General features: G+C 45.2%; 1 protein-coding gene and 1 long non-coding RNA gene across 4 annotated transcripts; one reads left to right on the top strand and one right to left on the bottom strand.

The window, feature by feature from the left end:
* The first annotated feature begins 12,231 nt into the window (after positions 1-12,231).
* Positions 12,232-13,597, top strand: LOC109758106 (uncharacterized). Its single transcript, XM_020316950.3, has one exon. The coding sequence runs from the start codon at positions 12,232-12,234 to the stop codon at positions 13,417-13,419; it is 1,188 nt and encodes a 395-aa protein (XP_020172539.1). The 3' UTR covers positions 13,420-13,597.
* A 3,006-nt stretch (positions 13,598-16,603) lies between these two features.
* Positions 16,604-20,825, bottom strand: LOC109758091 (uncharacterized). 3 transcript variants are annotated; one of them, XR_002231742.4, is made up of 4 exons: positions 20,330-20,825; positions 18,350-18,494; positions 17,970-18,059; positions 16,604-17,247 (listed from the first exon to the last, which is right to left on the bottom strand). It is a non-coding gene; the product is annotated as an uncharacterized lncRNA (long non-coding RNA). The 3 variants fall into 3 exon arrangements; XR_012205801.1 differs by having other exon boundaries at positions 17,970-18,182; positions 20,330-20,783; XR_012205800.1 differs by lacking the exon at positions 20,330-20,825 and having other exon boundaries at positions 18,350-20,188.
* Between the last annotated feature and the right edge of the window lie 1,424 nt (positions 20,826-22,249).

Here is a 22,249-nt window from a genome sequence, read left to right as displayed (position 1 = left end):
TCTCATCCGGGACTCCGAACAACTTTCGGTTAACCGCATACTAATATCTCTACAACTCTAGCGTCACCGAACCTCAAGTGTGTAGACCCTACGGGTTCGGGAGACATGCAGACATGACCGAGACGACTCTCCGGTCAATAACCAACAGCGGGATCTGGATACCCATGTTGGCTCCCACATGTTCCACGATGATCTCATCGGATGAACCACGATACCGAGGATTCAATCAATCCCGTATACAATTCCCTTTGTCAATCGGTACGTTACTTGCCCGAGATTCGATCGTCGGTATCCCAATACCTTGTTCAATCTCGTTACCGGCAAGTCACTTTACTCGTACCGTAATGCATGATCCCGTGACCAAACACTTGGTCACATTGAGCTCATTATGATGATGCATTACCGAGTGGGCCCAGAGATACCTCTCCGTCATACGGAGTGACAAATCCCAGTCTCGATTCGTGCCAACCCAACAAACACTTTCGGAGATACCCGTAATGCACCTTTATAGCCACCCAGTTACGTTGTGACGTTTGGCACACCCAAAGCACTCCTATGGTATCCGGGAGTTGCACAATCTCATGGTCTAAGGAAATGATACTTGACATTTGGAAAAGCTCTAGCAAACGAACTACACGATCTTGTGCTATGCTTAGGATTGGGTCTTGTCCATCACATCATTCTCCTAATGATGTGATCCCGTTATCAATGACATCCAATGTCCATAGTCAGGAAACCATGACTATCTGTTGATCAACGAGCTAGTCAACTAGAGGCTCACTAGGGACATGTTGTGGTCTATGTATTCACACATGTATTACGATTCCGGATAACACAATTATAGCATGAACAATAGACAATTATCATGAACACGGCCATTTTATTATTTCCTCTAGGGCATATTTCCAACACAACCTTCCTGTCCGCCATAGTATGGCAGAAGATAACATATTACAAAATGCTCATGCCCGAGCGCTAGGTGGAAATCATGCGGGAAATGCCCGCCATTGAGATATATCGTGTTGCTCGCCTTGCAGAGGAGGACCACATGTCGGAGCTAGGCATGAAGGTGCCGGAGGTTGAGCTCGGTAGATTCAGCATGGAGGAGGCGGTGACGGAGTTCCACCTCTACCCAAGACGTGGAGGCGGGGCGTGGAGTGCCTCGCGCCTAAGCGCTGTTGGAGGCAGTGAAGCGGGCATTGCCACCTTTGCGACGTTCATTGCCAATTTCGGCCTCATGGTCGAAAACCATGACATCTTGAAGTCACTCTAGTCCGAGCTAGAGGTGAAGGCGAACCGACAACGTATAACACGAAGAAGAAAAATTAACTATTCCTACTGAGTTATCAGTTATCAATTTCTCATTCAAAATCTCGTAGGCTACAAACCATCAAAACAGACTGGAAGAGTTATGAATCAGAGCACTTCTCCTTTATCGAACAAAGTAAAATCATCCTTTGTACCGTCGGGTTATTCTTCTACCATCATCCTTGTACCGTCGAGCCAGATAGGGTTATAGAGTATAAACAAGACTTTTACAGTAGTATCTAGGACGGGTCTTTTGCTACTTAAAACAATTCCACTTCCATAGCAGAGCTTTAAGGTCCTTTATGGTTTTTCTTCATTGATCGAAACGGAAGATCACATTTGTTTCCATCCAGCAATACATCTCTGTTACCAAGAAGCGCCCTCACACATTGGGAGACGCAATCGCTTGGTGTAGGAAGATCATAACCACCCTCCCAGCAACAAGACCATTCTTCCCGTACCCAATTTAATCAGCTGAAAGAGTTGGGAATGCATGTTCATCAGCTGAAAGAGTTTTTATTTAGTGGAAAATTTTCGATCAAATTCATATGCTTAGAAGAATGCATAGCCATCATATCTTCGGATCTTACAGATTCTGGTTTTGAAAACTTTTGTAGATCTGATTTTTTAAAGACATAATCCAACACTATACATCTTGTGACGTGTAGTGTGCAAGCACATGTGAAATCGTAACCGACCTTGAAAGAACTATTATATACAATAAGTAAAATCCCTCTTTTGCCCTTACTAACTAATATGTTAATATGATTATAAAGAGATCCATTTATGTCAAACTTTTATACTTTTTAAGTTTTTATATCATTTATTTAGCATGAACCTGCATAACAATGTCGTTACCATGCTTTTGTTATACATTTCTAAGGTTTATTATTAAATAAATATTTGCACTCTCATTAATTAATGTTTTGTAACAGTTGCTTTCTTATTTTCCCCTCTTTGGTATATCACGCCTTAGATTTTTAAATTAATTAAATTATCTGAAATGTAAGAAAGATAAAAAAGGAGAAATTGCACACCCGATGGATTAAGTTGTGATATTTGCATGAGTTCTAATATACAAACTCTGTGTGTGTGTATGTGTGTGTTTAATATCCCTAAATATTTTGGTACATATCTTCAAAGTGCATGACCTAAGGAATATATCTTAATAGTCCTTTCTAGTTTATTATTCTGTATAAGTGATATGTTCAAAAGATATCTATTGTTTTTCCTTTAAAATTCATAGTTTGTAAAACTAAAATCTACAAACCGCTAACATAATCCAACATATTCTATTTTTCATGTCATATGCTAGAAACTTCATGGAAACCAAGAAAACACCAAAAATTAGAGATATTGAAGGGAATATAGACCAGTGGGAGCAGGCCCGGCCATAGGACCCATAAGGACCCCAAGATGGTCCACTCAGATCGTGCGGCCCAACTGTGTTGGGGCCTCCTCAACTCTCATATGGAGGGGACTCCACAGTCAACCGTAAGACCCCTTGCATATTTATTTTGGTTTTTTAGTAGTAGAGAGTGATAAGTCTCAAACTTATCTATAATTTTTGTATTGTTCATGCTACATTGATATCAATTACCTACACTTCGGTCATACTTTTTATTATTTTTATTGGACTAACATATTAATTCATTACCCAGTTTTTGGTGTTTTTAGAATTTCAGAAAAACACCATAGAAAATGTCCAAGAAAAAATCAAACCAAAATATTCTTGAGGTTTCATGCCGGGAGAGGACCAGGGCCAAGACCCAACCCCTGGTGGGCCCCACAAGGTGTAGGCACTCCATATAGGTGCCCACCTTACAAGGGCACTTGTGACCTATGGTGACTCTCAGGTGGCCATCGGTGCCCCATGGTCTATATATACACTGAAAACTGCACCCTAATTATTGAGCATTTTTTCGCTGCCGCTTGATATCACATAAGTATAGGAGATCGATCACAACCTTTTTGATAGGTAAGAGTGTCGACTTCAACGAGGAGCAGAATGAATTGGTTTGTGGCAACTGGAAAAGATCACTGTAAAAGCTACAAAGAGTGTTTGATGGATTGTTTGAAAGCAAGTTTAATTGCAAGAAAATAAGTAGTAATTTTTTTTTGCAACGGTGCAACAAGTGGACCAATCCTTAATTGTGATAAGGACAAACCAATTGCATTACTTTATATGGATCAAAGCATTCTCGAGGACACATGGGAATTTCATTTCTTTCACTTTCATTAAGATTCATTGAGTTTTTGTTCATTGTTTTGATAATTTGTCGGTAAAACCAGTGATAGGGTGCTGTTCTTACTTGAACAAGAAAGCTACTTATGATTATACCTCTATGTAAGCATCCGAACATACATGAGAGTAATTAAGATAACAGTCTAACCATACAAATAAATTCTAGGGTTTCATAACCCCTCATGTAACAGTTCATAAACTCAGGGTACGCTAATATCTGTCACTCCGATCGCCCAACCATAAACAAACTAATCACACAATGCTCTTCTCTAGGCTCGTATAGGTGAAGTGGTAAGCAGTTGATGTTTTCACCACACCACTAGAGAATTACACCACACCACAATATCAAAACATTGAACTAGATTCAACTTCAAAAGATTACTAGCAACAAGATTTATCCCAAGTCCTCAAGAACTTAACGAACTATTGACAACACGTCATATGGGCATGATTAGTGGAGATGAATATATGATTAACAATCTGAACATATGGATCTTTCATAGATAAAACTTCTAGCTAGGCATCAATTACAAGTAGCAATCAACACTAGAAACTACTCTCAACAAGGAATCTGAAAAGAAAGTTCATAGAACAGATAGATGGGATGAAGGGGGTTGATGGAGATGATTGTGTTGATGAAGATGTTGATGGAGATTGTGGTATAGCCTTTCGATCTTCCCATTTCTCATGTGGTGTGAATTTCAACCACCCACTCATTCACATAGTCACGAAAGTTGTTATCCCTCTTCTGGTTGGGGCTGAACTCTGGGATGTAAACTCGTTAACATGGACAGACATCTAAGGGTCTGACTCCTGACTATTGTTGGAGATAAGGCAATCCAATCATACCGCGTCTTTCGTGCATGGAGTTACGTAATAAAGTCTACTCATCGACATGTTTTTAAATGATAGTGTGCTTGCTTATCAACTGTTTTTTCAATGATGACGTGCTTTTTGTTTATCGTCTATTTTTTGTAGGGTGACGGGTTAACTTGACTCCTACGTATGTACTACCACCATTTAGGATGTTTTACAACCAATATATGAGTACATCGCATATTATGGAACGCAGGGAGTAGTACATATAGATTTTATCCTAAGTCAAACTCTATAAAATTTGGCTAACTGTTTTACAAAAACTATCAACATCTAGAATACAAAAGCGATAGCATTAGATGCACCACAAACATAATTTTATATTGTTTATATTTGGCAATGTAGACACTGAATTTTTTTCCAGTAACCGCACACGGTAACTCGAAATTTTAAGCGGTAACCAAAAGCTTGGGTGGGACGCTAGGTGAGTTCCAATCCTCTGGCCTGTCGAGGGTAATAGGGAGGATAAGCAAAGAATCGTAGTCGAAGTCGGATCAGTCCACCATATACAACAACCACGGGGGCTGCTGGACACAAAACAACAACAACTTGATCGATCGACCCGGCCATCGTCCACTTCGTGGCGTTGTACAATGAAGGATGGAAGCCGCCAGCGCCCGATCCCATGCCGTTCAGCCAAGCAATATCACACCTCTTCCTCCTCCCAGGGCCAGTCCTGAGATTTTGGGGGTCCCCGAAGAAACAAGAACCTAGGGCCATTATATTTTACCCTAAAATTTTCTTTTAATATCCTATATGCAAAGTCGCTGATAATGATATCAGTATCAATCTTATTCAACAATTTTTCTCAATGTGTGAATTTGCCAAACCTAACCTCTCTTGGGACATTTACAAACCTCACATTGTTTTTGTTAATACATACTAGTAGTTATTTAAATGATGCACATACTTCTTACAGTTGGACAAAAGCAATCGCAACAAGGAAGCATAACTCGGCCATTATACATCCAGTGGCTCCTTATACATGTCATTCTTGATAAGATCTTTTGCTCTTTGATGAAGCATTAAAACCATCTTCTAAGCCTAGAAATAACATGGATAATGTGTTTAATGTCATAAGCAATATGAGAAACCCGTTGACGCGAAGAATCAGTGTATTACTTGCTATAATCTGCACATACAGACACATCATTTTGTGTCCACTTTGATCCTGATCTAAGTTGGAATTTTCTACAATGAACGGACTACATTTTTTTGCACATGAAGCAAGTAAGGGAATAAATCTCAAAATCCATACGAATTGACATGATTCAATAGAAAGGAGCCGACACAATCACTACCAGAGTCTGAAGACGATCCTGCCGACTTCTCCACCACGGCCATTGCCGCCACGGTATCGACGGTGATGGGCTTGCCTTGATTGGGGACTGGAGTTTGACGTGTCGTGGACGATGGAAACAAAACACCGCAGCAGCGCCTTGCCGTGATTGGGGACTGGAGTTTGACTAGGCCCCCGCTGCCGGATCGCCGGCACCAGGCTGCCGCGCGCAGCTGCGAGAGAAGAAGAATTCCGAGCGGCCAGAGCGATCTGGTTGATTTTTTAGGGGTTACCGATCTGATTGATGACGAAGAGATGAAGCTGCCATGCTGGCGCCCCTTCAACTAGTGCTAGCAATTTTTTTCTCTGTGTACCAGATCATGGCCCCCCAGGCCTGGGCTCTTGACCGTTGCCTCGCCGGCCATACACTAGGGCTGACACTGCCTCCTCCTCTACTCAGGCCGGGAGACCTCATCGTTGCTACTCAAACTTGGGAGAGAAGCGCACACGGAGACCTCGTATACGCCGCTTACTGCGGCAACTAGTCGTGGATTCACATAGGGGTTAGCTGACCTGGGCCGGCCCATTGGCGGTAGCTTTTTTGATAAAGAGTGGATTTTATTAACTCAAAATGAAGCATCAAGTGAATACAAACACAATGAGCCCACACCCGGCCTCTACATAGTTAGGATGCACACAACCAACACCAACGTACACACATGAAAATCACACCGGCAACTAGCAAAGTCAAACATGACCGAAGCTATGCCTTAGTGGACTAAAAAGAAAAGAAAAAAAAACTCTGAAGCAATCAAATCAGTGATCGACAATCTACAACAGCAATCATATCTGCATCAATCATCTTTTGACATCAGCAATGATGTCGCCACCACTTTCCACGATTTCAGCAGCTACATACATAGCATGGTCATGACGGGAGGTGCCACGCAAATAAAGCCCATGCTCGCACAGCAGACAGTCAAGCCACGACAAGAGCCAGTCGTCACCAAGAACTCCAAACAATGTAGGTCGCCATCGAAGGGAGGATGGTCACCCACACCATCAAATCCCAAATCAGGACGCTCCAATAGCTTCGCGCCATCCTCATGCTTCGTCGTCCTCGTCCTTGGCGGCAGAATCATGCAGCAAAACAAACTCGTCGTTGCTGCCCGATCTGAAGATCCAAGATTTCCGATCCCATCTTGGCCATCACCTAGCAGTGTAGGACCATGTCTTCGCCTATGCACCTGGGGGGTAAACCGCCATACCATGATGCAGCAGGCAGACGCTGTTGCCCGCACACTTGCAGATGAGATCATGGCTACCGTCATCTCACACAAAGACTATCAGCCCAACCAGAAATTCACCGCCGCCGCTGCACATCCATGCCCTCTGCATCAAGCCACTGTCCATAGATCTCACTCCGAAGCAAGGCTGAACAAGCTACCGCTTGATCCGGCAATCGAGTCAGCTCCAAGACAATGCATCCAAGAAGGTCAGTGACGAGGAAATCGCCGCCATTGTCTGTCCCACGAGGGGAGCAAGGATTTCTCCGGAGCAAAGACCATGAGGGGAGGAGGGAAGCAATGTAGCGACGCCTTCGACAAGGCGTCGTCGTTGCCGCTCGCACGAAGCCGAGACAGGGTTTCCCCGGCTCCCCTCAAGCCCTCCCCATCACATCAATCACCAAGAACGCAGTCATCTTGTCCAGCGCGCCGACGAGAGTAGGCGAGGTCACCCGAGCAAGGTCCGACGACTCATTCCCAAGCGCCACCAAAGGACATAGCACACGCCCATCAGACAATGCCCAACACACGCGCCATCGTCCTGGCCAGCGCTCGTCCCGCCGGCCGCGTCCGACACGGCCGCATATGGCACACATCTGCACCAGCAACCGCGCCCCTCCACCACCCTTTGCCGAGCTCCGCTGCCGCGCATCTGGACGCCGAGGCACACGCGCTTCCGGAGCACCGCCAGATCCCGCTGAGAGCCGCCGCCCACGGACGTAGGGGAGCCACGAGGAGAAGCCCCGCCGCCGCCGTCGGCCACGCAGGCTTCGCCCGGCAGCGTCCTCCGGCGGCGGCGCAGGAGATGTGATGGCCTGGTGGCGGCGCGCTAGGGTTGGAGGAATCGCCCCCGAGTCGCCCCGAGCGCTGGCGACGCGGGGGAACGGTACGATCGATTTGAGGGCCTCCCCATTGGCGGTAGCTAACAAAGCAAAAGCGTGGTCTTCGACTCAAACCCGCGACCACCTGCACATCCAGCCGAGCTGTTACCACCGCAACCAGCACACTCCAGCGAAAGATTTGCAGCCTGACGCTTAAAGAAACGAGCGACAGGGACAAAACTTAAAAAACAAATCAAAAAACAGTATGTGAACTGGAAGGGTAGAACACATGACCTCCATCGAGTTTAAATAATTATAACAACCCAGTTTAAATAATGATAAGCCATGGTTTGTTTTTTTCGAAATTTCGAACCTGATTTCATTTTTGGCAAAAGTACATGTTTTTTGAATAACGAACATTTTTGAAATCTGTTAAACAAAATTAAAACTCAAACATTTAGTGAAAACATGAACATTTTTGGGGAATCTCAAACATTTTTCGCAAAAGAAGGAAAAAACTTCAAGACAAGAACAATTTTCAAAACCGGGAACAAATTTCCGAGTGTGTTCTTGCCTACGACGTCGCCGGCGTTTGGGGACTGGAGATTGACTTGGCCCCCGCCGCCTGGTCGCCGGCACCAGGCTGCCGTGTGTTGCGGCGACGAGAAGAAGAATTCCGAGAGGCCGGAGCGATCTGATTGATTTTTTTAGGGGTTAGCGATCTGATTGATGACGAAGAGACGAAGCGGCCTGTGCGTGGCAACCCTTCAACTAGCGCTAGCAATTTTTTTTCTCTGGGTAATAGTGTTGCTGGGCTATACTAGTTCTACCCCCGCATACCAGATCATGGGCCCCAGGCCTGGGCAGTCGACCGTCTCGCCAGCCATACGGGCCGGCCCTGCCTCCTCCCCTCTGCTCAGGCCAGGAGACCTCATCGTTGCTCCTCAAACTTGGGGACTGGCTAGTCTTGGCGATGGGCCGGTAGGGTTGATCGCTGAGCGTGTTCTTGCCTACGACATCACCGACTACATGCGCTTTCGCGTCGTGTGCCGCCCATGGCGGCGGTGCTCCGTGGACCCTACGCGCATGGCGGACTGGACAGTCGGTTCTATCCCTGACGGTCGGTCATGCTTCCGGAACTGCCCGCTGCTTCTAACCGCCGCCGCTTCCTCCTCCAGTGGGGAGTGCATCCGGGTGAACATCCCCGAGCTTAGTGACCATGGGTTGGTCGGCGAAACCGCCGATGGCGTCCTCTTCCTTCTCCACAACAACAAACATGTTTGCCCCTCTCTCTCAAAAAAAAAAAAAAAAACATGTTTGCCTCCTCAACCCACTCACCCGCCAACTCACAGAGTTTCCGGCTGTACTGTTAGTTGGTTCGGTCTAACCACACGGTTGCGCATTGTAACTTGCTCTTCCTATTCCTTAGCCACAAGCCCACAAGCTAGATTTTCTGGACTTGGTTAGCCACGATAGACGTGCCTCTCCTGTACACAGTATATTTGTATTCATATATGAGATCAATATACAACGTGTGTTGGGTGCTTTCCTTGTCTCTTACATGGTGTCTTTTTCTTCAAGAATCTCTTACATGGTGTCTGTGTGTCTGAGTTCATATTTTCCTCGAAAGAGCTCCTTAACCTAGGCAACCGGCCTAACAACTCGACCCAAAAAACCCAGGCGGGGCATGTTATTTGGACCGGGCCCAAGCTTCAATTTGCAACCGGCAGCAACTTTCGATCCGTCGGGCTTTAGTTTACCGCTCAAAATTAGCCTGGCCCAGGCCGAGAATGGCCAATTAATTGTTCTATATGCTATCTCCAACTTCTCTACGTCTGTGGGCTGTGGCCTCTCGCCAAGCATAGAAATGAGGCCCAGCCTAGCAATCCACCACAACAGTATATCACTACCCCAATTACGTAATCCTACTACCCTAGCCATCACTTGTCCCCCTCAAAAAAGAAAAACTTGTCTCCCCCTTCATACGACCGCCAACCACTCCTTACCGCATCTTACCGGCAGCAGAGCACATGCCACGGTGGTGGCACGATGAAGCACGCAGTCGTAGCCCGCGTAGTGTTCTCCAACATGGTTGCTGCCATCGGCCGTGGCTACTCCCTTGGGTACGGGCCATGCATCGTCTCCTCCTGTCGGTGTTCTTCGTGTCTTAGGCCTGGTTTCCCAGGTTCCAACACCATCGCCGATTCGGCCGGCCGCGGCAACAAACCCCCTATTGACACGCATTCCAGCCGTTTCGACCTGATTTGGACAAAGACATATTTCTTCACTGTCTCTTGGAAAAACGTCGCCATCTGCAAGGAGATCCTCAAGATTGTCATCTAGTGGGAACATACGGCATACACCTTGTAAACGTCCATCAATGTGATCTTCCTCCACAGCCGCAAGTACCTCACGGTGTATGCTCAACAGGATTTCCACAAGAATTTCCTACCGCGGCCGCCTCAAATCCCTCTCTGAAACCCTGCATGACATCGGCAACCCCGTCAATGAAGTCACCGACGTTGCCCTGATGATCCATACGCTCACCGGCCTCAACTAGGAGCTCAGCGGCAGAACCTCCAGCGTCTCTGCCAAGGCGGCGGAATGGACGGTTTCCCACATCCGCGGCTCTTTCCTTCAGGAGAAGCGCCTTGCCCACGTTGTGACTTGTGAATGCGCCATCACTCTTCTTAATGAGCACGCTCCCGCGCCTGCCGGCCCAGAATTTTCTTCTTGCTATTTTCCTTATTTTGACTGAATTTGGACTTTTCTACAAAGAGCACTATGTTTTTCTCTCACTACTATGCGCCATCGACATTTCTCACACTATGTTTTTCGAAAGGGAAATGTTTGCGTACAGTCGACCGGCCGAGCGTTCGGCCGGTCCCGCAGCGTGCGTTTGATCAAAATAGACTGTAGGTCTCCAGACGAACGACACATCGCCGCTTTTCTTGTGGGCCCGCAAACCGCTCTTTCTCTACCTTATCTCCTCTCGCAGATCGTTCTCATCCACACACGCTTCTCTTCTTCCTCTGCTTTGCCTGAGCTATCCCCTCCTCTTCTCTGTCTCTCTCGCCGTCCTCTCCTCCGGTGATGCTGCAATGGGAGTCCAGCGATGCTGGAACCAGTAGCCATGGTTGCTACAACCAGCAGCTGCCGGAGGTGAAGACGGGGGGATCCGGTGCTGCAACCGGAGATAGTTTTTGTTGGAACCACATGGCAAAAAAGCTACAACCACCATGGACCGACGCTGGAACCAGATGGTGTCGAAATCATTTTGCTGGGACCGGCAAAAATAATTGCTGGAACCGGCAAGAATTTTTGCTACTACCGGGGGCAACTGCTACGACCGGCGACTGGTGGTGCTCTTTTTTGCTGGAATCGGCGGCGCTAATTGCTGGAACCAGCTTTTTCGGGAGCTTCAATGATAGTGGACGGAGCTACAATCAAGGAAGACGGTGACCCATTTGTTTTGCGGGTATTTTTTTGCTGCGACGGCGAACAGCGAAGTGTTCTTGTTTTTTGCTGGAACCGTGATTTTGTTTTGCTAGCACCCGCGATTATTTTTGCTGCCACCAGCGATGAACCAGATTTTTTTGTTGATTATGTTATTTTGCCAGCACACGGTGATGCATGCCTACGACGACGAGCGAGGGACGGCGGTGGCCGTGACAATGGGACGCTGCAACCACGGTGACCGTATGCTCGAACCAGCGGTGCGAGAGCTGCAATCGTCAATGGAAGGCAGTCTGGAGGGTCCAACGGAAGTCATGATGTAACTCCGGCGGCCATGCGGCGAGGGGTGGCAAGCAAGCTGTGCCGCGACAACGTGGCGGAGATGCGGTCAGGGGGTGGGGACTCGAGCGCTGCAGGACGGTTGGACGGGTGCTCGCGGCAAGGCGGACATCACGCGCGATGATGATGCAGAGGAGAGTCGAGGAAGAAGGATGAGGTGGAAGGGGGTCGTGTTGACTTGATCTAACGGCCAGATGCGGGCCAATCGGACGGTGGGTGGCCGACCGGCCGAAATTTTGGGCCGGTGCGCCGGCGCCCAGTACTCGCCTTTTGGAAATAGTAATCCGTAATTTCGTATAGCTTAAAACAGTACTACGTTTTTTAGCTCTCTATCGGACCACAAGCAATAGGCCAGTCCCGAGAACTGGCCCGGCCCATCCATCACAAACACGGCGAGCCGGACCTCTCGCCCTCCACCACTCCTCCCGACGGCGGCGGCGGCGCACATTCAGGCGGGGACAGGAGCAGCCTGGTTGCAGTTGGTCTTCTTCCCTACCCGTGGACCAGCGTAGAGAAGTAGACATGGACCTCGCCGGCTCCTCGAGGTCTGTTTCCCACTCAAATTCAATTCACTTCTGGTAAGATGAGGATGATGATTCCGATCTGATCCGCTTTGCCCAGATGCAGGAGGGAGAGGGACTGGGCGGCTCTTGGCGATGGGCCGGCGGGCTGATCGCGGAGCGCGTCCTCGCCTACGACGTCGCCGACTTTCTCCGCTTCCACGCCGTGTGCCGCCCGTGGCGGCGGTGCTCCGTGGACCCGCACGCGCACGACGGCCTGGACCGCCGCTTCCATCCCCGGCGGTGGATCATGCTCCGGGAGGAACTCGCCGCGCCGGAACGCCGCTGCTTCCTCAACACATCCACCGCCGAGTGCGTCCAGGTCGACATCCCGGAGCTCCATGACCATAAGTTGCTGGCCGTCACCCCCGAGGGCCTCCTTCTCCTGGTCCACCAACGCAACCACGTCCGCCTCCTCAACCCGCTCACCCGACAACTCACAGAGTTGCCGCCGCTCACCTCACTGCTGCCCTCCAAGTTCAAGGACATGGGCATACTTGACGAGAGTAATGAACTTTTCGACACCGAATTCATTGCGTGGGGCTCTGGTGTTGCCAGTGATGGTTCCACATTTGTCCTCTGCTTCAACATGCTTGACCTGCTTGCCACGGCCAAGCCCGGCGACGACCACTGGACGTCGGTAAAGGACAACGGTGATGGGGCACTGGCAGCCTTAATGTTTGAGGGACGCTTCTACTGCGTTGACAACAATGGTGTCATGGTACTTGAAACTGGAGCAGATCACCCACCACGCCTGGAGGTGGCTGCCAAGATGGATAGCATTTATGCCAAGATGGAAAACATGGATGACTCGGAATTTGAGGATAATTTCCACCTTGTCGACAATTGTGGGGAGCTGATGCTGGTGCACCGTTGGGGTGGAGTGACAGCCGAGAATAAATCGTGTTGTTTTTATGACCCGTATCGAGTGGATTTGGACAACGGCACACTATTTCCGGTCAAGAGCTTGGGCGGTAGTGCAGGGTGCGTGGTGTTCATTGGTATGCATAGCTCTCTCTCGGTGTCTCTGGATGTTTTCCCCTCTGGATCAATAATCGCCGACACAATCTACTTGAGCTTTGATGATGTTGGTGAGAGAGAATGGTTAGAAGTTGGAGCATATCATCTCACGGATGGAAGCATACAACGCCCTTGCACATATAGCAGTGGTTTGGTGCCACGGCCTCATACTCTTGTTGACTGTCTATCTTTGTCGAATACTGTCCGAGGACTTACGCCATTTCCTTGATATTTAGCAGGCATGGATATGCAATGCGTACCCTTTTATGTCATTTGGTTTACATAGTGTTTGAGTGGGTGTATCTAGCAAGAATTATGTATGGCTGTGGTGACATTGTGAGTTTTTGGGACGATGCTTGGTTGAAAGACAAAACCTCCTTTTGCACTTTACCATAAACATACGACATCTGTAAGGGAATCAATTTTTATGTAAGTGACTCCTTTCCACCTTCTTGTTGGAGAAGATGGCTATCTTGGCATTCATCATATATGCACCATGAAGTTTATGTTTTTAATATAGAGATTTGTTATTTTGCATAGAGTTATGTATGGATGACTGTTCATAATTTTGCTCACTTTTGTTGCTGAGTTTTGTTGGGATGTGCAGACATGCACATTTGTATGCAATTGCATATATCAAGAAAAGAAGTGTATGCATTGCAGTCTCTTGTACTACTTCCATATTTGATGGAAATCTTTTTTAAAAGCAACTTATTCCCTCTGATGGAAATCTCTGTTAAAAAGGCAGAAAGGTTGTTTTTGGAAATGTTTAGTTGATAGACAAACCTCCTTTTGCGCTCTACGTAGTTTTGTACTACATTTGTAAACAAATGAATTTTCCGGTAAGTGACTCCTTCCAGCCTTCTTCTAATTGGACGTTGAGAAGATGTGTAACCTAGTTCTCATCACAAACGCACCATAAAGTTTATGTTGTTAGTAGAGATTTGTTATTAGGGCAGTTTGTAAATTTCTTGTCTAGGTGATTTTTATGGCCAGGTTAGGGGTGATTGTCAATTAACTTTGTTACGTTAAACTGAACTATGTTTTTTTTGCAAAGCAAGGTTATCACAATTACTGATGTAACTGGACATCAGATCATGCGGTTTCAGAAGTTTAGACTGAGCTTAGTTTCTTTTACATCTGTGCTTAATATTTTGGAACTCTTTTCAGTACAAAGTTTTTTAATGTGCAATTCCTCAGTTTACGGATTATGGCCGCTCTTGAAACAGAGCAGTGTGGATTCTACCTTTTAGTTTACTTTCTTTGTATGTACTACAATATGCTTGCAATTTTCAGCCTGTAAGTTGGGAAAATGCAAGCAAAGGTATAGTTTCATTTATCTTGTTTGGAAGCTTCACTTCCCTTTTGAGGGTGCACCACTTGTTCAGAAGCCGAATAGGTTTACATGTGTGCTCCACATGGCATACTCTTGGTTTTGTATGGTTCTTGATTCCCTGTTCAGATGATTGACTTACTTCGACTTCAAAACTGCGGAAGTTGTTAGTAGTAAATAATTGTTTGTCTCCTGAAGATTATGCAAGATGCCAGCTCTTGAGGTTGTGGATACTGTGCTAGAGATGACTCATGCATAGCCTTTGTATGCAGGGACAATCGTCCGTCTCAGGGCTATTGAATTTGCTTCTCAAGTGGGCTGCAGACGGATCATCATCGAAACAGATGCATCTCTTCTCACCAATGCCTTTGGACATTGCTTGGCATGGTGCACCACTAGCTATACTGATACTGACCCAAAGTGTCTGCATGTATTGGCATGAGTCTGAAGTCTGCACCTGACTTTGCATCCGATGTGGTGGCTAGTGATTTAGCTGCTAATAAAGCCTATGACTAGCTGTCAGAAAAAGGGTGCAAGACCTAGTGCTTTCTTTACCAAGGATCAACATGATATTCTAGGATATTTTTAGCATCACCTCCTCACAGCATGGATCGGTAAAAAAATATTAGCACTGTCATGTACTCTAACAAGGTAAATTTGTTTTTAGAGCAAAAGAACCTTCATACCGCTGTCTATTCCATTACTAGAATGAAACACAATATTCGGTGTCCACAGTACCATCGGCAGCCCCTGGTAGAGGGAACTATTAATTCATCTGATATACTAGTTTCTGAGCATTGAGTAAATACAAGAGTTTATATGCCTTTTTTTTCTTCTTGTTCTATGATTTTTGTTGTTGTTGTTGTTGTTGTTGTTGTTGTTGTTGTTGTTGTTGTTGTTGTTGTTGTTGTTGTTGTTGTTGTTGTTGTTGTTGTTGTTGTTGTTGTTGGTGTTGTTGTTGGTGTTGTTGTTGTTGTTGTTGTTGTTGTTGTTGGTGTTGTTGTTGTTGTTGTTGTTGTTGTTGTTGTTGTTGTTGTTGTTGTTGTTGTTGTTGTTGTTGTTGTTGTTGTTGTTGTTGTTGTTGTTGTTGTTGTTGTTGTTGTTGTTGTTGTTGGTGTTGTTGTTGTTGTTGTTGTTGTTGTTGTTGTTGTTGTTGTTGTTGTTGTTTAGCTGCAATTTAATTTGGCCGTTCCTCATTTATTCCTCTTAGCACAATGAATTCTGATGACAAAAAAGGTTGAAATTCAACAAAAATTGTTCACAAGCACATATTGCTTTCTACTGATTTCTTCCTTCAGTTAAGCGAAAGTTCATTCTCATAAATATCCTTTTTAGTTTCTGGTCCACAGGTTAATTCTATGATTCTATCTGATCAGCATATGTGGAAAACTAATATATGTGCCTGGCTGCTAGGCCTATCAGTTAAAATCAGTAGAGCATGGCCCAAAAAAAAATCCCAGTCAATACAGTTCAGATTATAGAATATAAAGTTTTTTTTTTGTTCATAATTGAAACAGCACAGCCTATGGTGTGATTTTAAATATAGAAAAGAGTGCAACACAAATTTACATAGCCATGGGCTTAAAAATAAGGATAGGTTGGACTAAAGCAGACTTCACATGGTAATAGTCGAGCTGAAGATGACATTGAAAGCGCAAAATAGTGCTGTTGGCCTTTTAAAGAATTGCTGGTGCGTTCTTTTCAGATGTTCAACGAGCATGCTGATGCTTTCCTTTTGTGGTTATGGGTTTGTTGCTTTAATTATTCTTTGGTCAACTGCATCCTGCTTTATTCCTAATCTTCATGATAATTTCCCCGAACTCGTGTTTCCTGAATTTCAGAAAAAGTGCTAATTCTACTTTTCCCTACTTGAGAGTCTACTCCAAATTGTTGGAACGAGGCTCATGAGTATAAGAATCATGCGAAGAAAAAACGAAGATTTACGTGTCTGCTAATGAACTAATAAGGTTTTCTTTTGAGCGAACTGATTAAGATCTAATTTGGTTGTTTCCTCATCAACGGATTATTTTTCGAATGATGAACCTTTCAAGTTGCTCCTAAGTTTTGTAGTTTATCCTCATAAAAGTCAAATCAGTGCAATCATTGTCATACTTAGTGCTTAATCTAGTTTTGATGACAACCCATGATCGGAATCTGCCCCCCTTTTTTCTGAACGGGGTTATAATCCTGTTAGGCCAGTGTCATGTTGCAAAGGGGTTCGGTTCCTCTGCAGTACAGTTATTACTGTACACGTGCTGTAGCGTCTAGCATCTGCCGTCTATTTTAATCAGATGGCTCTCCTTTCTCCCCTCTTAATTCTATGAATAATTAGAACAAAAATCCCTATTAGTCCGGAGGAAAATCTCCCACGGTTGTACAATTGCCGCCAAACACATAAACGCTGGCGCCAAATAGAGCGAGCTGATAGTTTCTTGGCGCCAAAATCCTCCCACGCGTCGTCTTCCTCCTGATGGTCCTCCTCGGAGAAAAAATGAGACCAAGGTATGCTGATCTGAACGTGTTGTAGAGATCTCGCTTCTGCTGAACTAACGTTGTGGCCAATCAGAACGTGTTGACAATTTCCTCGGCGCCTCCTCCTGCTTGTCTCCCTTGTTCCTCCCACACGTCCTCTCTAGCGAGAACAAGACCAAGGTACGTTGGTGTGTGCCTGTTGTAGATGATTTCCCTTCTATCTTACTTTTGTCCTGATCGTCCTCCTTGTAGCTAGGACAAGAACAAGATATATTGAGTTGTAGATGATATACAGGTGCCTGTGATGTACTCCCTCCGTTCCGAATTACTTGTCGCGGGAGTAATTTGGAACGGAGGGAGTACATGGTAGCAACAAAAATAAAGACGTCAATCTCAAAGTATATGACACATGTTTCAATTGTATTCATGTTGGCAGCAACAAAGATCTCATGGACTGAGTTTGCTATCATAGATTATAAAAGAAAAAACACAAAGTGTAATGGAGAATATGATTAACTCCACCAACGAAGGTTCTAACAGGTACCAATAATTTTATTCAATTCTTATTAGGCCATGTCATCTTATGATTGTAGTGTAAGCAGAGAAACAAATAAGTTATGCTTAATTTGTGCAGGACAAATGTGGTTCCTAGTTGGATGCCTCAGATTGGTATGAAGTTTAATTCCACAAAAGAGGCTTGGAACTTTTGGACATGTTATGGAGGTCATACTAGTTTTGATGTAAGGGTAAATTATGAAAACAAGAGCAAACTTGATGGAGTAATCACTTCTGCAAGATATGTTTGTTCTAATGAAGGCTACAGAAGAAAAGACAAAAGGGATAATAATACAAAGCGTCCTCGTGCAGAAACAAGGACCGGCTGCAATGTTCGAATGGGATCACTATAGACCGAGAAGCAGAAAATTATGAGGTGCATGAGTTAGTTGTTGAACACAACCATGTCTTGAAATTACCTGGGACAAGCCACTTGATGCCGTCACAACGGAAGATTTCGGCCTTGCAAGCATTTGAAATTAAAACAGCAGATGATTCAGGAATTGTACCTAAAAGAGCCCATGAGTTAGCAAGTCGACAAGTTGGTGGTCCACTGAACCTTGGCTACACATGTCGTGATCGCAAGAACCACTTGCGAACCAGGCGTCAAAGGGACTTGATGTATGGTGAAGCTGGAAGTATGCTTAAGTACTTTAGAGATAAAAAAAATGAGAATCCTGCATTTGAATATGATATGCAACTAGATTGCGATGAACAAATAGCGAATATCTTTTGGGCTGATGCAAAGATGATGGATTATGCACTTTTCACATAATGCAAAATGCCATCAGGCACTTACCTCATAAGAAAAAAGACGAGGAGGGACCAAATGTACTTGCTGATTTCAGTGCTTGCATGTACAAGTATGAGGAAGAGGAAGCCTTTGTAGAAGCTTTCAATGCCATCAGAAGCAATGTGGATACACAAACTTGGTTGGACAGCATCTACAAAGTAAAAGAGAAATGGGCAAGATGTTACATGAGGAATGCTTACACTATAGGCATGAGAAGCACACAATTAAGTGAGAGCTTGAATAGTGACTTGAAAGACCATCTAAACTCTGATCTTGACATCCTTCGGTTTTTCAAGCACGTAGAGAGGGTTGTGCAAGAGAAAAGAGATAGCGAGGTAAATGAGTAATATGAGTCTAGGAAAAAATTACCTAGAGTCAGAATGAGGACTCCTATGGTAATACAAGCGAGCAAGGTTTACACACCACGCATATTTGAAGATTTTCAGAATGAATATGAAAGCCATCTCAGCATACATCAAGCCATCGATAGAACACAATGCATATATTGTTGCAATTGCAAGTCTTGACCCAGAATTCACATATGAAGAAGAGTGCAAAGTTGTAGTTGATTATGAAGAGCAAAAAGTTTTCTGCGATTGTGGGCAAGTTGAAAGAGTTGGTATATTGTGTAGTCATGCTTTGAAAGCACTTGATGTCATGAATATTAAGTACCTTCCAGGCCACTATATTTTGAAGCGATGGACTCGAGAAGCGCGAAGCGGCACTATACAAAACAGCCATGGAAACATTGTTTTGGAAGATCCTAGATCAGAAGATAGACAACAGTTGAAGTTTTTCATGCACGAGTTCCTTGGCATAGCTTCACAGGCAATTACATCAGAAGAGTGTATCAAACTAGTAGATGATGCTTTGAAGAATCTTAGGAAGCAAGTTGAAGAGAAAGCTCGTACTACTACGTGCAGAACTGAAGATATATCTAAAGAACCAGACGATTGTTTAAAGGATGCTTGCCTAAAGAAAAAGGAAATTCCAAAGAAAAATTCAAGAAGAAAGAAATCATGGCTTGACAATCAGCACCCAAATAAAAAGAAGAAGGAGACAACTAAAGCGGTACCCAAAAATCAAAATCATTCTGTAAATCTCTTGCACATGTCTAACCGGACTACTTATTAAATAGAGTAATATAGTAACAACTCAACTAACATTGGTTTTGTTTTGTTTTTATTTTTGCATAGGGAGGAAAGAATGACATTTCAGTAGCACAATACCAAGCACCTATAGAGCAAATGACTGGAACAAATGCAAATGGTTTGCAAGAATATGGCTACTATGCTCATTTACTGAAGGTATTTCCACCTACCATGTCTAAAATTCATAAATTCATTGTTAAGCAATATGATACTTCATATAATCAGTTATATATCCCTTAATTTGCAGAGTGAAGACGATGATCTTTGGAACTTACAAAACTATCATGGGATAGGTTGATGAATATGTGTTATTTTGTCTTGCTAGATCGACAGATTATGCAGAAGGAATATCTGAATCAGCACACATGGGAGCCAACCTGTTGAGTGTTCATTATTTCACTGCAATCAGTTTAGTCTCAGTTCACTCCTAGTTTCCGAAGACAGAACAATCAGTTTAATTTCGGTTTACTACAACAATGATCTGTTGATTACTTATCACTTTTAAATATTCTAGTGAGATGGTTACAACTATGAACCACAATAGGTTTTTATCTCTCCATGTACGGTGTACAATCAGATACAACATGGACTGCTAGTGGCACTATTTGATCATCAGCACAAGCACTAATTCTTCAGCTAGTGATCTGAATAATTGGACAGAGACGCAAGTGACCACTGTCACAACATAACTGTAATTAAACTCAGCACACATGCATGCACTCTCTACTGGCTATTGACTAACCATATTGCCATGAAAGATTAATAGATGGTCAAACAAGCACATGTTCTCGAACTAATGATGAAAAAATGAATAAATTAGTTGTAAGTAATTCACCTTGGGTTTTGCTAGTGCGGCTACGCCAGGCAGGAGGGCGCCGAGGTCGACCGTGCTGCTCTGAGACATCGCCGTCGTCCTATTCCTCGTCGAGCTCGTCGGGGGAGACTCTAGCTTGCCGTTGTCGTCAGGCTCGTCGATCTCGTCGTTGCTCTGCTGCTTGTGTAGTTCGTCGTCTCCCTGCTACTAGCAGCCAGAGACATGTGGCGGTGCAGCAGCGGCATATTCGGTCGGCTCCCGCAGCAGTGCGCTCTCCGGCCATCCCTTGCAGCTGCCGGTACAAGCCATTGGGCACGGCCGCACGGGGATGGATAAGAAGCAGCGCGCAGAGAGGCAGGGATATAGAGGGAGGGCATCGCCAGAGCAGTTCGGGGCGAGCGAATTTGGCCGGGGCAGCGCAGTGTACCTGGATTTCGCTCGGCCGGAGCAGTGTTGTGGATTGGGGAAAACAGTGGCCGAGCTTCTCTAGACGAAAGAGATAAGACAGAGAGAGAGTGGGGAATGGTGTGGCCGTGTGGGTCTCTTCTAGTTTTCTTTACTTTTTTATATGAGCCCAGCGATTCTTTGTTGGAGCCATCCGATTAAAATAGACGGCAGATGCTAGACGCTACAGCACGCGTACAGTAATAGCTGTACTGCAGAGGAGCCGAACCCTGCAAAGTCGGTGTTAATTGACATTAGTTAAACTCAATATCATTCCTAAACTGGAAGATGTGTTAATCCATACAATTAGAACTTGATTGTTGTAGCCATCTGTAAACAATGCTTCTCTCAATAACAGTTAGTTTTTATGTACACGAGCTATATTGACATATCTTAGAGCAACACTAGCAGAGTTGTCAGAAGTGTCTGATCGCCATAATAATTACTTTTCTGATAAAAATAGTTCATAAAGACAATAACACAGTCCCCATGTTGATATCAATCGCCAATTTTTTTCAGTGCCCTCCAATCGGGGTATTAGTCTCCATATTTGGAGGTTGGCTGGCACTGGTTTGGAGCACTCTGAGCCCAACCGCCTATGTGGGAGGGAAGTTTCACCTCTCTCTCCTCATCATCCCGCACGCTCTCTTCCTTTGTCCTTTCGCCTTGCCAATGACGAGACACCCATACCAATTCCGCAGCCGCTTCTCTCACCGGGAAAAGAGCCAATTAACGACCATTGCCACATATCCAACGGCTCGTGCCCATTTGGCCGCACGTGCCATTTCCCACCATCCGTTGCCTATGGCTGTAAAGAGGGCAACACCTCCACATCCCTATCCATAGATCCACTTACCATCTCTGCATCTCCCCTTCCTTCTCTGGGTACACCCCTTCTCGTCTTCACCATGCCGCTTTGCCTAAGGTTAGATTAGATTCCACTGATCATAGAGGAGGAGGCATGACAGATTGAACGAGGAGCCCACGCAGGAGGAGACTGACCTCATCAAGTAGGAGGGGAGGAGGAGTGGGATCATCAGGACACGTTAGAGCACGCCGACTTCAAGAATGACCCCCAGGTTGAGGACACGTTGGAGCACGCTGACTTCAAGATGGCAATGGGGCCCTGAAACATGTGTCCCCGTGGGTTTTTACCCTATTAAGGGACGGGGATGGGCATCTTTTTAGCACCGCTGGGCTGCTGTTGGGTAAAGTGTAAAACCTGACACGTTTCATGGGTTCAAACCCGTTTCAACAATACCCGAACCCGAAACCCGCCATCCCCGTCAAAATACTACAATAAGCGTATTCGAGGAGTACAATCTTGAGAGTGATGATGATCATGGACAACCATCTTGCTCATACTCCTCTTTGCAAGCTCCATTCCTTATGTCACTCTTCAATGAACGTGCTGCTCAAAAATGGCCAACATCTTTTAGGATGAAATCTGAGCTAGACCATTAGTTGGAAGACGAGCTAGTTCCATTGTCCAAAGAT

This window comes from Aegilops tauschii, chromosome 3, assembly GCF_002575655.3.
Source record: "Aegilops tauschii subsp. strangulata cultivar AL8/78 chromosome 3, Aet v6.0, whole genome shotgun sequence".
Lineage (NCBI taxonomy): Eukaryota > Viridiplantae > Streptophyta > Magnoliopsida > Poales > Poaceae > Aegilops > Aegilops tauschii.
Note: the sequence above shows the minus strand (reverse complement) of the source record. Positions and strands in the feature narration are given on the sequence as shown.

What these genes read in the sequence shown, in the direction of transcription:
- LOC109758106 (XM_020316950.3), top strand. Translation starts at nt 12,232, where the DNA reads ATGCAGGAGGGAGAGGGACTGGGCGGCTCTTGGCGATGGGCCGGCGGG.